Raw genomic sequence first — 13,584 nt, 5'->3', positions numbered from 1 at the left:
CAGAGTTTCTATTGTCTCCATATCAGGGAATGAGAATTAAATCAATATGGTAGAGCCAGTACCCTTTCTTTTGGGTTTTTGAACTGTGTTTGTATGGATGGAGCTGGCCACCTGGAAAGCAATGCAAACATGTGGGAGTGAGGAAGTGGCTATTGTGTGTGCGTGTGAGGGTGGTTCTCTTGAGGCCACTCTGAGGTAGGAATGGGAAGGCCCCATCGAATCTCCCCCCAGCAGAGTTTGCTCCCCAGCTGGGCATTACCATGTCCCAACACGGGGGCAATCATCTTAGATCTTAGAGACCAGCAGCCAGGGATTAGAGAACACTTGTTGGCTAACCCAGGACCTGGGACCCTAGGAATAACAACAGCGGCCCAGGGTTGAGCCAAGCTATGTATGGCAGGACTCAAAGAAGGGGCCATACTTCTGGGGATTTTAGAAAGCCCAGCTGGGGGTTGCTCAGGTTTTCCAGCCACTTCCAGTTAACCAGAAGTGCAGATCCAGACACAACACCCATCATTTCAGAAAAGGCCTCACTTTGGTGGGGTCTATTTGCTTCTCTCCTAAGGTCCCAGGTGGGTGTGGCAGGTTGTCAAGAGGAGGGGGAAGGGGAAGGTTTTGGTGAGCACCCAAAAGGTCCCTGCTTTCCCCCCACGAGGCCCCGCCTTGTTGGCTAGATACAACTGTAATTCTAAGTTTTGTCAAACCAGGCTGCTTCTCTGAAATCCGTTTGACCCTGGCAAACTTCCTCCTTTCCTTTTATGATCTTGTTTTAACTTTCAGGTAGGATTAGACAGATAGTGACATGTGCCTGTGGGTGTGTGGTGACAGCATCTGCCTGGATCGGTATTCCATCGGGCCGCGAGAATTCCTGAAAGCCCTGCTTTGATGGCTCCACCTCCCCCCAAGTTCAATAAGAACCCTCAAAGCTGCCCAAAGGTTATTGACAGAAGGCTATTTAGTCTATAACCTAATCAAGACATCCTTGCTGTTACCAGGCTGGACCAGGCCACTGTGAGCAGTCCCCTAGAAGAGTGTTCTCCTTTCTGCTCTCCCTGTCTCTCCTCCTCCACCCCGACCCCACCAGGCACCATTTCCATTCTCCTCCCTCTGACCAGTGGTTTTCCTAAAACAGATCTGACTGTTCTCTCTCCTGCCTCAAACTCATTGCTTTTTAGGTAGAGTGCAAAGTCCTCCACATGCGTGATCTGGTCTCTCCTTGCCTCTGCCCTGTACCTACATTCCTATTTCATCCACTTTCTACAATTCTAACTCTTCCTTGACCACTCCCCACTCTCTATGGCTGGGTTAGAGGATTAGACGCCACCCCTGCCAGGTGCACCCATAGCCACCTGTACAGTCCTCGCAGGACTCATCTCACCTGCCTGTTTACTTGCCCGCATTCACCCCGTGTAAGCCTCTGGAGGGCAGGGACTGCATCTTTCTTCTTCACTGTTGTTTTCCAGCACGTAGTGTCTGGGACCATATTAGGTGTCCAACAATATGTGTTAAATAATTACTGAATGCTGCTACTCTTTGTATCCCTTTTCCCATAAATCAAAGGACACAGTAACTTACATTACCCAAAGTGTGTTCATCCCCAGAGATCTCAAATTTTCATTTCTCTCTGTATGTTATCTTAGGACATTTTAACATTTTGCTTACGGATCACGTTTGAAGGCGTTTAGACATTAAATGTCACACAGAGCTTGCTATGGAGCCCAGCTATTGGAATGTAGTCTGTTGAAATGACTGGAGGCAGAGGGAGACTTTAGGGGTTGACGATGAGGAGTTCTCTGAGAATTTGGAAAAATGGAAGAATGTCTCTATCTTTTGTAGTTGATAATAAGGATAATAAGGAAAGCCTTTCACCTGCCGTGCCTTCCCTGTCTCTTAAAGAGGTTCTATTTTTACCATTACTGAATATGACAATAGTCGGCCATACTGGGATGCTGAGTGTGCCTCCAACTCTGGGCAAAGTGTTGAATAAGCAGCATCTCAGTGACAGGGAGGCTAGACCTTGCTATCGTCAGTCACAGACAACCCCCAAATTCCAGCAGCTTATAGTAAGGGTTCATTTCTCACTCACGCCACATGTCCATCAATGGCCAGCTACAGCTTTAATCTGAAACCCAGAATGAAGAAACTGGGCGTGCAGAAATAGGGCACAGTGAACCTCTCCCTGCATCTAAAAGCCTCTGTCTAGAAGTGACTCATTTAGCTTCTGCGCACATGTTATTGACTAAAGCAAGTTGCGTGGCCCCACTTGAGATCGACAGATTGATGGTAATCTTCCTGCAGGGAAAGGGGTCCTGCTGAAGGAGCCGTCTACCACATTCATCATGCCACATCCTTGAGGTAGATATTGTGGTTCCCATTTTATACATAACAAAACTGAGTCTCAGAGAGGTTAAGAAATGTACCAACATTCAAACAGGTGGTAAGTCGCAATGCAGAGCAATATAAAAAATGAGCCAACATGTAGACGGATTTCCGTGGTGGGTCTTGAAGGGACTCACTAACAAGGAACGAAAAGCACATGTGGTAGTCTTCACCATCTTTTCTGAAGTTATACCATGTTTTGTCTGTAATCTGTTGGCAGGGTGGCTTCACGCAGATTAAGTGCAACACGGACATTTTTATTGGCGGAGTCCCTAGTTACGATGAGGTGAAAAAGAACTCGGGCATCAGCAAGCCATTCAGTGGGAGCATCCAGAAGGTACAGGCTTCGCTTTCTCATGTTTGTTGTGTGACCTTGACTGCAGACGATGGAATTGAGAATTGTGATCAGGGTGCAACCTACTGCAGCCAAAAGCGGAAACTTTGAGAAAGTTTTACCATTTTTAAGATTTCATTTTTTAATGCTCGCAGCATAGCTTTCCAACCCCACATTCTTATAGTGTGTGCTCCTAGGTCTATGCCCAGCAGACACAACATGACTTCAACTCAGTGAAGATGGGTATTTACAGCAAATCCATCCAAATCACCTGGGACTATTGAGGGAGGCAGCTAGTTGGCATCAGGTTTGCTTCGGATACTCCTAGAAAAGGAAAAGATGTGAAAGGAGTCTAACAGGAACTCTTAGCTCTACGCTTCTCTTTGGGGCTTATTTGCTGTTTGCTCAAAGCAAGACCCAACTCTCATTCCCACCTCTACCCCTTGCCCTCACCCCCACAAGTTAGCAGTTGTTGATAAATCATGTCACCGGGCTCTTAAAAGCATAGCGAGTCCTTCCAGAGAAAGTTCAGGACAAAACTACTCAGCTAGTAAGGTACTGGGTACCGGCTCCACTCATATTCATCTCTTACTCCTTCTTCTGAGGTCACCCATGCTCTCTCTGGTTATGAGAATCGTTTGTTCTGTCTGCAACAGACATGCAAGTTGACTCACCAACCCAGATTTTCAGGACCACCAAACACTGGGAGAAAAAGGATTTGAAGAAAAGCATATTCGGGTCTTGGATGTTAGTGTCATCCTGTTTTCTGTTAGCAACTAATGGTAGCATGTGGGCCACTGACCATTTCCAGACCTGAGGCAAAGCATGAGGAAGGCTAGAGTGAAAGGTCATAATTTGCACATCCAAGCTGGGAAGGGAGGGCCCCTGGGGCTCTGCCCTCTTTTAACTCCATGTGGGGTCCGGTCAATATTTGCCAACTGATGTGTTTCTCTTTGTTGCTGACCTGTGGTGTCAATGACATCTCAGTTCAGGCCATTGTCCCCTCCCAGGACTGGGATTGGCCATGTTTAAGTGTGTGTTTGAAGCTGTCACTTAGGAAGCAAGCTGAGATGCTAAGAGGCTTCACACCCCTCCCCACCTTTGTCAAGCTTTGTTCCCCCTCTCCCTTCAGGCAGCACACAACCCTTTCCTCTTCGGTTCCTGGAAAAGCCACCCTCCCCTCTCAGTGGCCAACTCACTGACTGTGCCATGTCCTGCAGTGAACAGTGCCATTCTTGGCTTGTCTCACGTACAGATGAGTGAATGTCACAGCCCTTCACTTGAAGCATGAAAAGGGGAGACTGTAGAAGTATTCTGGCTAGTCTCTAGCAGCTTCTGAAATTCAGGACTAGGGGAAAGTTTTCTCCCAGCTCTCCTAACACTCTGCAAGAAGTAGGCAAGCCAGTGGAAACATGGATTAGTGGCAGGAAGTGCCACTGCTGACCCCACCAGGGTGAGGGTTCCTCTGGGGGTGTTTTCTCTGTCGCTCAATTCTGCAAAGCATGCTTTGAGACATTGAAATGCCAGTAGCTCAGGGTAAATACACACTCTGAGTCAAGGTCTGGAAACAATGAGTCCATTTATTTGGGGCTGGGGAGTCCAGCAACCTCTCCCTATAATTCATCTGTTTCCCCAGAACCCCATTGCAGGGAAAAGGAGTGGGGGCAAAGGAACTCTCTGGTTCCAGTGAGTATGCCCAGCAGCGCTAAGAATGTAATCTTTCACTTTTTTTTTTTTCCCTAATGGTGAAGGGGACGTGGAGAGGAAGGGAATTCAAGAATGTCAGGGAAGGAGGCTAGCAGGGGCTAGTGGGACCATTGGAGAGGCCCAGTTGATGGAACTTGAGGAGACTCTACAAGAACTTTAGCCAGAAGAACAGAGCAGCACAGTGAGATTCCACTGGCACTGGAAGCCACCACTCCCCCTTCGATGCCTGCCTGCATGACACTTTGTTTTGGGTTCTTCCCTACTCAGCTTTATAGCAGCATCTCTCAACCTTTGTTGCATCTCAGACTCACCTGGAAAGCGTTTAAACGTTCCTGATGACTGGATCCCACCCTCAGAAATTCTGATTCCGTTGATCTGTGTGGGACTTGGGCATTAGTGTATTTCCTGAAACTCCCCAGGCAATTCTAATAGGCAGCCAGTTTGAAAAACCTTCCTTTAGTGGTTATTGGGACTTCTTTGCCCCCTCTCGGAGTAGCCAGGTCTTCCAGAACCAGAGGATGCTGTACTCTTCAGATTCTCCCACGTACCCAACGTAATCACTTGAATTCTTGTGTCACTCACTGGACTTTAAAGGCCTTTTTCTCTTCTTTTGAAAGCTCCCTCACTGCCCGTAGTTCAGGTTAGTGTGCCGAGGGAAGCTTTACAAGACTGCAAAATGTTTTCTGAATTCCTGAATTTCTTTACCTTTTCTCTCCCCAAGATCATCCTGAACGACCGAACCATCCATGTGAAACATGACTTTACGTGGGGCGTGAACGTGGAGAATGCAGCCCATCCCTGCGTGGGGGCCCCCTGTGCCCATGGGGGCAGCTGCCGGCCCCGGAAGGAGGGCTATGAGTGTGACTGCCCCTTGGGCTTTGAGGGGCTGCACTGCCAGAAAGGTACACATGGGGGCCTCAGGCACAGCTTACGGAGCAGAGGCAATGGACGGGTTGTTGGTGGGCCGCCACTCTTAAGGGAAGAGCTGATAACACCGGGACAGTCATACTGGTTATTTTTATCAGTGATTTTAATAACATTGGCATCTAATATGTTAGATGCCAAAAGATGGCAAATTACATCCAAAGTACTATAATTATTCAATAATCAAAATGCTGAAATACTTCTGTAACAGTAGGTAAAGAGCTGCCCCATCTCTGTGCTTTGGCTTCTTCCCTGAGAATCTCCTCATGGTTCAGCAACCAATCTCCAGGATCCCCCACATCTGAACCACTACAGGAGCTTATCCTGATAGGTGGACACCTCGGCTTTATAGGCTGATACATATTTTGACTAAATATTTTGACCCCTGTTTGTGAATGTTATATAGAGAAATCTGAGAAATCTTGTCAGTTACAGAAAAATATGAATTGTACATTATTTGCTCCAAACTGAAGTATAAATAACCTTCTGTGGAGTGCTATTTTCCATACTACCTGAATTTCTTGTGTGCCTCAGTTTTCTCATCTGTAAAATGGGAATGATAATAGCAATAGTATCTAACACAGATGGTTGTGGTGTTAGATACTAATGAGGCAATGCATATTCCTTAGAAGAATGCCTGGTAAGTACTCAACCAGTAGTAGACATTATTATTAGTGGTGAGAAAAATAAAATCCATTAGTAGCTACTCAGAGGTACTCAGCTTCCAAACTGCCCTTGTCTGAGAGCTAGAGCAGGCCATAGACCATGAAGCCCTACTGGACTGAGCTTTCCACACCTGCTCAGGGGAGACAGGGGCCATGACCTAGAAGAGGCCTGCCCATATTTGGCCATCATATTGGGCCTTCTTGTTTAGAATGTCAAGATGGCCTCACCTGTCTGGTTTAAAAAAAAAACAAAAAAAAGAAGGTAGACAGGCCTGAAGGAAATAAGGCAGCCAGCCTAGGTGAATATGCTCTCTCTCTCTCCTATATGTTTCCAGGTTCCTGATATTTATCAGAAGTAGGGTTTAAAGGAAAACTGTAAATTACAGGTAGATATTTTGGTATATAGAATGACAGGAGAGGTTGTTTTGTAGCAGTCTTAGAAAACATAAAAGATGCCAATTTGCCGGTTGGGAAATTAAAAAGTATTATATTTAAATGAATTTTGAAACCTGCAGGCAAATCATATGAACATATTTATGGACATAACTCACCCTGGTGATAACCCCCCCCCCCAAGAGTAATTGATCCATTTGTGAATGAGCCTGACTATGATTCTAACAAGCAAATCATTGTTTAGCTTGTAGCTTATACTTGCAGAGATTTAGTTCAAGACTGGCCCATTCATTCAGAAATCGGGGTTTGTATTTCACACATCAGTGTTTGAATTTCTCAAGTCTCCGTTTTACCACAGGCACTTCAAGCTTGCTCCTGCCTTAAACACTGACACTGATGGTGAATATATAAAGTCCAGGTTTAAATGAACAGTCAGCTTTGGGAATCAAAGGAGGAAGGAAAGGATAATTTGTGCTCTTATTAACCCTCATCTCCTGCTATGCAGAAGGTTAGCCATACCAGAGATAAAGAGCTAACATTTATAGCTTCGTAACTATAGGCTCAGGTTCATTGAGAAATAAATCTTACCAGAATGAAGGGACAAGTCTCTGGTGAGGGTCTGGGCCTCCTGGCAAGATCTAAGCTATGGGCAGTAGCAGTGGCAACTAGGGGGCATTTAGGCCTCTTTCTGAAACACACTGGGCTAGGGCCATCAACTGTTCTCCTGTCTATCAGTATCTCCTTGTGCTTTGAAATCAAGATGGTGCTTCTGGCACAATGGAAGCCATTGCCAATGCTAGAAAGATTCACTATAGGAGGCATGGCCCTAATCACATAACTTCCTCTCCTGTTATCATGTTTCCCCGAAAGTAAGACCTAGCCGGACAATCAGCACTAATGCATATTTCGGAGCAAAAAATAATATAAGACCCAGTCTTATACAATATTATATAAGACCTGGTCCTATATTATAGTAAAATAAGACCAGGTCTTATATTAATTTTTGCTCCGAAAGATGCATTAGAGCTGATTGTCCGGCTAGGTCTTACTTTCGGGGAAACACAGTATATGTCTTCAGAGGATTAATGGGGCTCTGGGTGCAGGTTCATGCCGTTAAGGACACATTTTCCAGGCCCCACCAGGCACACAGTGGCATGCCGTTGCCATGTAGACTGCTGTTATACTGGGAAAAGCATCCAGTCCCAGGTAAGGATTGGAAAAAAAAGGGAAGAGAAATGGGCAACTACAATTGTTCCATAGAGATGCAAGAGAACATTCTAAAAGTTTGGGTAAGTGCTTAGCTTGAAAGATCCAGAATGGTTAGAAGCCACCCTTGGTTATCAGAGAGAATCCTGTGTAATCCAGCCAGGTAATTCATAGCCTCATGTATGTAAAGGTTTGTTTTTTGCCCCCCCCCCCGCCCCCGCCTGTAAACCAGGTCATGCCTCAAAAGTAAGAACCTAGTCCAAGAGTTCCCCCACAGAATTTAAACCTGCCCTTTTACATTGAAAAACATGGTGTAGAAATCATCAGCACCAGGCCCCATTCAATCCATACCAAGCAGTACCTTCTCCATCGGGAATGTAGTTCTCAGGATCCTCAGAGAGTTTGGTTTTCTCTAATCTCATTAGAGAGTTTGTGGCAGGCAGGCAAATTCCGCTAGGGCCCTGGTCAGAAGATGGGACACTTATTCTCACCTCTTGGAGGCACAAAAGGGCTAAGGCCCAAAATTCAGACAAATCCAGGCTTGGTTCTAGGCACCCAGACCTTTGTGGCAGTTTCGGGAGCCCCCTTTGTCCCTGCAAAGTCAGGGGCAGGTGCAGGAGAGTCTGAGCCCTGACAGAGGTGGGCATGGAGTGCCCACTGAGCTCCGGGGCTGCCCTCAGGGCACTACCGGCTCCCTGAAGCAAAAGCTGCAGAAAATGGAGACTTTCTGTCCCAACCTCAGGAAACCAGGACAGGAGAAACCAGAGGTTCTCCTAACTCCCAGCTATTACTTCTTGTGGTGACAAAAAACCCATAAGGCTTGACTTTGGGGATGGCCATACCTTCGTGTGGGCGCTCTCCATCTTAGGTGCCTTCTTCCACTTCGGACCTCAGCACCCCACGCAGTACCCCAATATTGAAGCCCCCTTCTCATCTCACCATAGGGGTCTCAACAAGGCCTCCCTCATCAAAAAATACTCCCCATCCTTGGAGATTTTTTTCTTCGTTCTACTCTCATCCAAATTTACCCACCTCGTGTCCCAGTCCCTCGTAGCTGTTCTATCCAAGTCAGTTACTAATAAGTTAAAGCAGAATTGTACAAGTTGCATATAAAAATTTAAGTTGTGAGGACTGTTAATGACTGTTTTGCACACAGAGCGACAGACACACATATATTTCCAGGTACATAATGGGAGGGAGATTCTGTGGTCAAATAGGTGTGGGTAATGCTGGGTAAACACGGTTAAACAACTCTCTCTTCTGCGGGACTTCTCAGAGTGTTTGCTATGATCTGAATGTCCAAACCAAGGGTTCCGGGTGCAGCTGTTTTCTCCAGGAGTTCTCCCAGCCAATAGCAGACAGGCTACTTGGGGAAGAACTAGGAGCCCTGGTCCTCCCTTTCTGTCCCTTCATGACAGAACAGCTTGGACTCACACCATGTAGGACCCTGCAGGCCACTAGATGGGGGTGTTTCTCCGCAGCAGGTGAGCTGATCCGTGCTCTCTACACATACCCACAGCTACGGAGGCCATGCCTGGGCTTAGGGCACTGTTTTGTCAGGAATACAGGATCCTAAAAGATGAGATCTGGCTTGATCTATATTGACCTACCACATCCACAACATTTAGGACATTTTACTTGTACTTAGTAAATTCACATCATATTGCTGGGTCTGATTTGGATGTTTTTTTTTTGGGGGGGGCGCAGTGTATGAAAAATAGCTTCAGTAAATATAGTCCATATTTTAAGAAAACCCAGTATATAAAAACACAAATTAATAAAATATGCATACTACAGGGAATTTCTTTTCTTAGGATGGTGTATGATTAAACAATAAAAAATTTGGGAGTGTTCAGCCTAGATGTTGGTCCTTAGATAGCTGAGGTCTGGTATGTAGAGGAAGATTTTTGTTTGTTTGTTTACTTTGTGGCTACAGAGTCCACTTCCTGTAACAAGAATTATGTACCAATTAGTACTGTGCCACAAGGGTGGCTGATGCCCTGTGGATGACGGAGCTGCCCACTGCGGAAAGTGTTTCCTCGGGCTGGACAGCCACCCGTCAGGATGTTGTTGAGGAGTCCTGGTTGTTGGGAAAGCTACACTGCAGCACCCCCGGCTCCTTCCTTTGCTGCGATCCTGTGACTGTATGAAGCAGCCAGCACTCACTTCACCTCTTTGCCGTCTACTGGGAATTTCAAGTCCCTCACATGGAAAACGTGCTTTGAGGCTGCTATTCATGGGGGTGTTTTTTGTGTCACCAGATGGCACAAGCTTTTAGGTATAAATGTGAGGGTGTGACAAAAAACATATTTCGAGCAAATCACGCCGGTGGTAAGGTCTTCACCATCGGGGGTGGGGAGGTGAGAGGGTGGGTAGGGGAAAGGCAAGGTAGAAAAAAATAGGTATAAAGGGTTAGGTTAAAATATAATGTTTGCAGTATTGAAACAAACCACAAAGGGCCAGAAAAGCCTAGATGGCCACTGCCAGTTCCAAGGTTTTAGAATATTAATAATTAATATTAATGTATACTAACTACAATGAGTACATTTTCACCATTTTGTGTTCAGTGGTGTTATTTCTGGAGGGTTAACTAGAGCTCTGGAATCTTGCACAGGGGGGTGGGGTGGGAATTCGGGTGATGTTTTCCATACTGGAGAGAAAACAGACAGCTGGCTGGCTTATCATTCCTTTCTCACATGTAGCCTAGAGCCAAGAAAAGTAATAATCATCGACAAGGTAAGTAACTCTTTAGCAAGGAATTGTTTCTCCAGGTTTAAAATACACGAGGATTGTCATTTCAAGGTCAGGGGAGCCTCAGAGGGGTCAGATGACTCATACACATGTTCTCGGTCCACTGCCACCCCCACCCTCACCATTAAGCCGAGAGGGGAGGTGAGCTGAGCCTTCTGCAGGGCTTTACAAGGGAAACAAGGCTGCTTTCCAGTCGTCTGTGAACAAAGTAATTGGTATTTTACAATGCCTGAAATTCTGACTTTCCCTGTTCTGTTTCACGCTGGCACATGGCAGAGTGTGGGAACCACTGCCTCAATAGTAAGTACAGTAAGTCCTATGAGAGACTGTGAAAGTGCTCTGGGCTCATGCCAGGGCGGGCTCTGGCCAGGCTGTGGGCATGTGCTGGCCAACCCCATGCAGAGGGTAACCGGGGTGAGTGGCGCGGGACTTGACTTACTACCACGCTGGTGGGAATCCTCCCTCCAAAAGTGCAAGCCTTGAGAACGCACTTGAGTCCCAGCCGGACCTCAGGAAGCTCTGGCACTAGGGGGCTTAACAGGCAATTGGACAAGGCTCACACAGACCCCTTTGAGGCTCCGTGTGCGGAGCTGACATGTGACAAGCACATCCTGACCATCTCCAGGAGTCCAGGGGAGCCATAGCTATTGGCCGCAGGCCCACGTCCCTGGCCAATAACAGCAGGGACAGGCCCAGCCTGTGCCTCTTGCCCTGGGGGTGAGCCAAACCCAGCAGGGGTGCCTTGGTTATGTTTAGCTCTGGGAAGGACTCTCCATCAGCTGGACTGTTCTCTCTCCCCCTCCTCCCTTCTCATCACTTGTATCCTGAAAGTCAGGACCTGCCATCCCAGTGAAGCGCTCCCTGTTACCTCCTGTAGTTTTGTGCTTGTGTTTCTCTTCTCATTTCCATGCTTGCCTTCTCATTTCTATTTTTACTCCTCTGTCCATTCTCTCTGCTCCTTGCTTTTTCCATTCCCTTCTCCTGTGCTGCCCAGGGGCTGCCGTCTGTCCACCTGGCTGCCTTTTCTTTTCATGCTTCTCCTCCTTTTCTTTCTTGGCATTTTCTTTTCCTCTCACTCCAGTTTTCCCCTTCTTTACCCCTCTTCTCCTTGGTCTTTCTACTCATTCTTGCTATTTTTCATCTCACTTCTTTTCCCCTCTCTGCTTCCCTCCTTTGCTTCCCCTCTTCCTCCTACCCACTTTAACGAGAAGGGAGAGAGGTTGGTTGTAGGGCCCAGAATTTTAAGATACAGGAGTCTTTCATCTCTGTCTCTGGCCCTGATGGGCCCTCTGGGCTGGCAGCTCCTTGTCCAGCCTGGCCTGTGCCACTTCAGGGAGCAATAAAGCAATTTCTTGGATAGTGACCTCAGAAACTACCTTTAAAATTTTTATTTCTTTTCCTTTGCTTTTCTTGTTCTCTTTTATTTTCACTTTTTAAGAAAAGATCTTGGGGACATGCTATGAGTGACCTGCCAGCATAGGTACTTACATTTGGGGGCCCCATGTCATTGGATTTTGGGGTTTGCAGTTATTTCTCTCTCTTTTTAAATTTGTAGAAGTTAAGTTTAAACTCTCCTATTGTGCATAGTGTCAAATAATTACACATGTTCTCTCCTGGGTGCAGAGTCCTTCATTCAGTGTCTTCTTTGCACCAACCACATATTTTTTGTGTGAAACTCTAATTCTCTCTTGTTTTGCACATTTCACTGGAAATGAGATTTATTCTACCATAATTTCTTTAAACTGCCATTTCTGTGGCTTTCTAAAGAGGAAAGAGATATGGCTGTTATCTCTTTGGCAGAAATCACCTAAGTTATCCCCAAGTTTTGATGCCAAACACAACTGTACAACCTATTCTTTTGCTAAGTGTGTGGAAAAGGGTGAATTCTCAGAAAAACAAAGTGATGACAAATTGGGAGGAAGACAATACACTTCTAAAATACTGGGAAGTAAAAAGTGGGCTGAGGACCAGAATTAAGGAGAGCCAGTCTAATTATGGGCTCTTGCTCTCTCAGCTGTATGATATTGGGCAAATCCTCCATGACTTCTGTGCTTCTATAAAATGGGAATAACCAACCTGCCCCTTTTTCCATACTCCCTGCTACCTCATGAGACTGTGGTGAAGATCTTGTGAAATATGACACTGGAAGGTGATTTGTAAAAACAAGAGTCAAAGCCTCATTTCTTGTACTTCACCAATCTCTTGAGGTCATGGCTGAATTGGTTCTGGGGAGTCTTGGCTTCAAATCAAGAAATTCTGGTGGGCTTCGTTGGGGATTGTTTCCTCTGCCTCCCTTGGAGAACATCTAGAGTTACCCCCAGCTGTTCCCCACATGTCCCAAGACCTGCTCTCTTTGGCTTGCAAGAATAACTGGCACAGTTCAAGTTTCAGAGCATATTATAAGGCCTTCTCAGTAGTGCTGAGGGCATCAACAGTGACAGCCAGCCCCATGGAGGGGACAGGAGGGAGATGCCAATGTGAGGCCATCAGACCAGGCAGCTCCAAACCTGGCCAAGTGTGTGTGTGCAGCCAAGAGGAAGGAGCTGACAAGTTGTTCTGTCGTATTTCCAGGAGCTAGCCTTCTTTGTGTTTTTCTGCCACGTGGTTCAGTGCCGGGGTCAAGAGAGCCACATTCCATGTAACCTCCATTTTCTGTTCTGTCGCAGCCATCACAGAAGCCATTGAGATTCCGCAGTTTATTGGCCGCAGTTACCTGACCTATGACAATCCAGATATCCTCAAGAGGTAATAAGTGTCATCAGGCACCCTTCTTATCTCTCTGGGGGTTGATTTCTCAATATCTTTCCCAAGGCATTTTCTTATCTTACGTGCCAGAAGATAATTCTCTCGAAGAAGGCAGTTTAGCCGTGGCCTCAGGGGAAAAAAACAACAGAAAATAAACACAGAAACTAGAACAAAACAAAACAAAAATAAATTGAAGAAGGCAGCCTTTCAAATAACCCAAACCCTATTTGGTCAAAGAGCCTGGAGAGAGGAGCGTGCCCTGCCTCAGGTTTCCCAGTATTCATAACTCCTAAAGCCAGGGTTATGAGTGTGATTTCCCAGCCTGGGCGATCAGCTTCACGCTGTTCTGTAGCCACAGTCTGGAGCCTGCACTGGAAGGGTTCTGGTGCTCCCTCAGCTCCATGTTGATTTCCCACTTTGCATCTTCATCAGCAAAGGTCCACTGTCCTCTTCAGGCTCTGGCCAGTTCAGTGAGGGGCT

At 46.4% G+C, this 13,584-nt stretch overlaps 1 protein-coding gene across 5 annotated transcripts in view; it reads left to right on the top strand.

The window, feature by feature from the left end:
- EGFLAM (EGF like, fibronectin type III and laminin G domains) overlaps window positions 1-13,584 on the top strand; it is a 153,818-nt gene that overhangs the window by 125,538 nt on the left and 14,696 nt on the right. For 3 of the 5 annotated variants that reach the window (XM_074328986.1, XM_019737330.2, XM_074328984.1), the window contains 4 exons: window positions 2,600-2,716; window positions 5,142-5,322; window positions 10,636-10,659; window positions 13,026-13,104. In XM_074328986.1, the coding sequence (XP_074185087.1) occupies window positions 2,600-2,716; window positions 5,142-5,322; window positions 10,636-10,659; window positions 13,026-13,104 (401 nt within the window). The remainder of the gene's footprint in view (window positions 1-2,599; window positions 2,717-5,141; window positions 5,323-10,635; window positions 10,660-13,025; window positions 13,105-13,584) is intronic. The other 2 variants (XM_019737331.2, XM_074328985.1) reach the window with 1 other exon arrangement.

Source organism: Rhinolophus sinicus, linkage group LG03 (genome assembly GCF_036562045.2).
Source record: "Rhinolophus sinicus isolate RSC01 linkage group LG03, ASM3656204v1, whole genome shotgun sequence".
NCBI lineage: Eukaryota > Metazoa > Chordata > Mammalia > Chiroptera > Rhinolophidae > Rhinolophus > Rhinolophus sinicus.
This window is presented reverse-complemented; position numbering and strand designations above follow the sequence as displayed.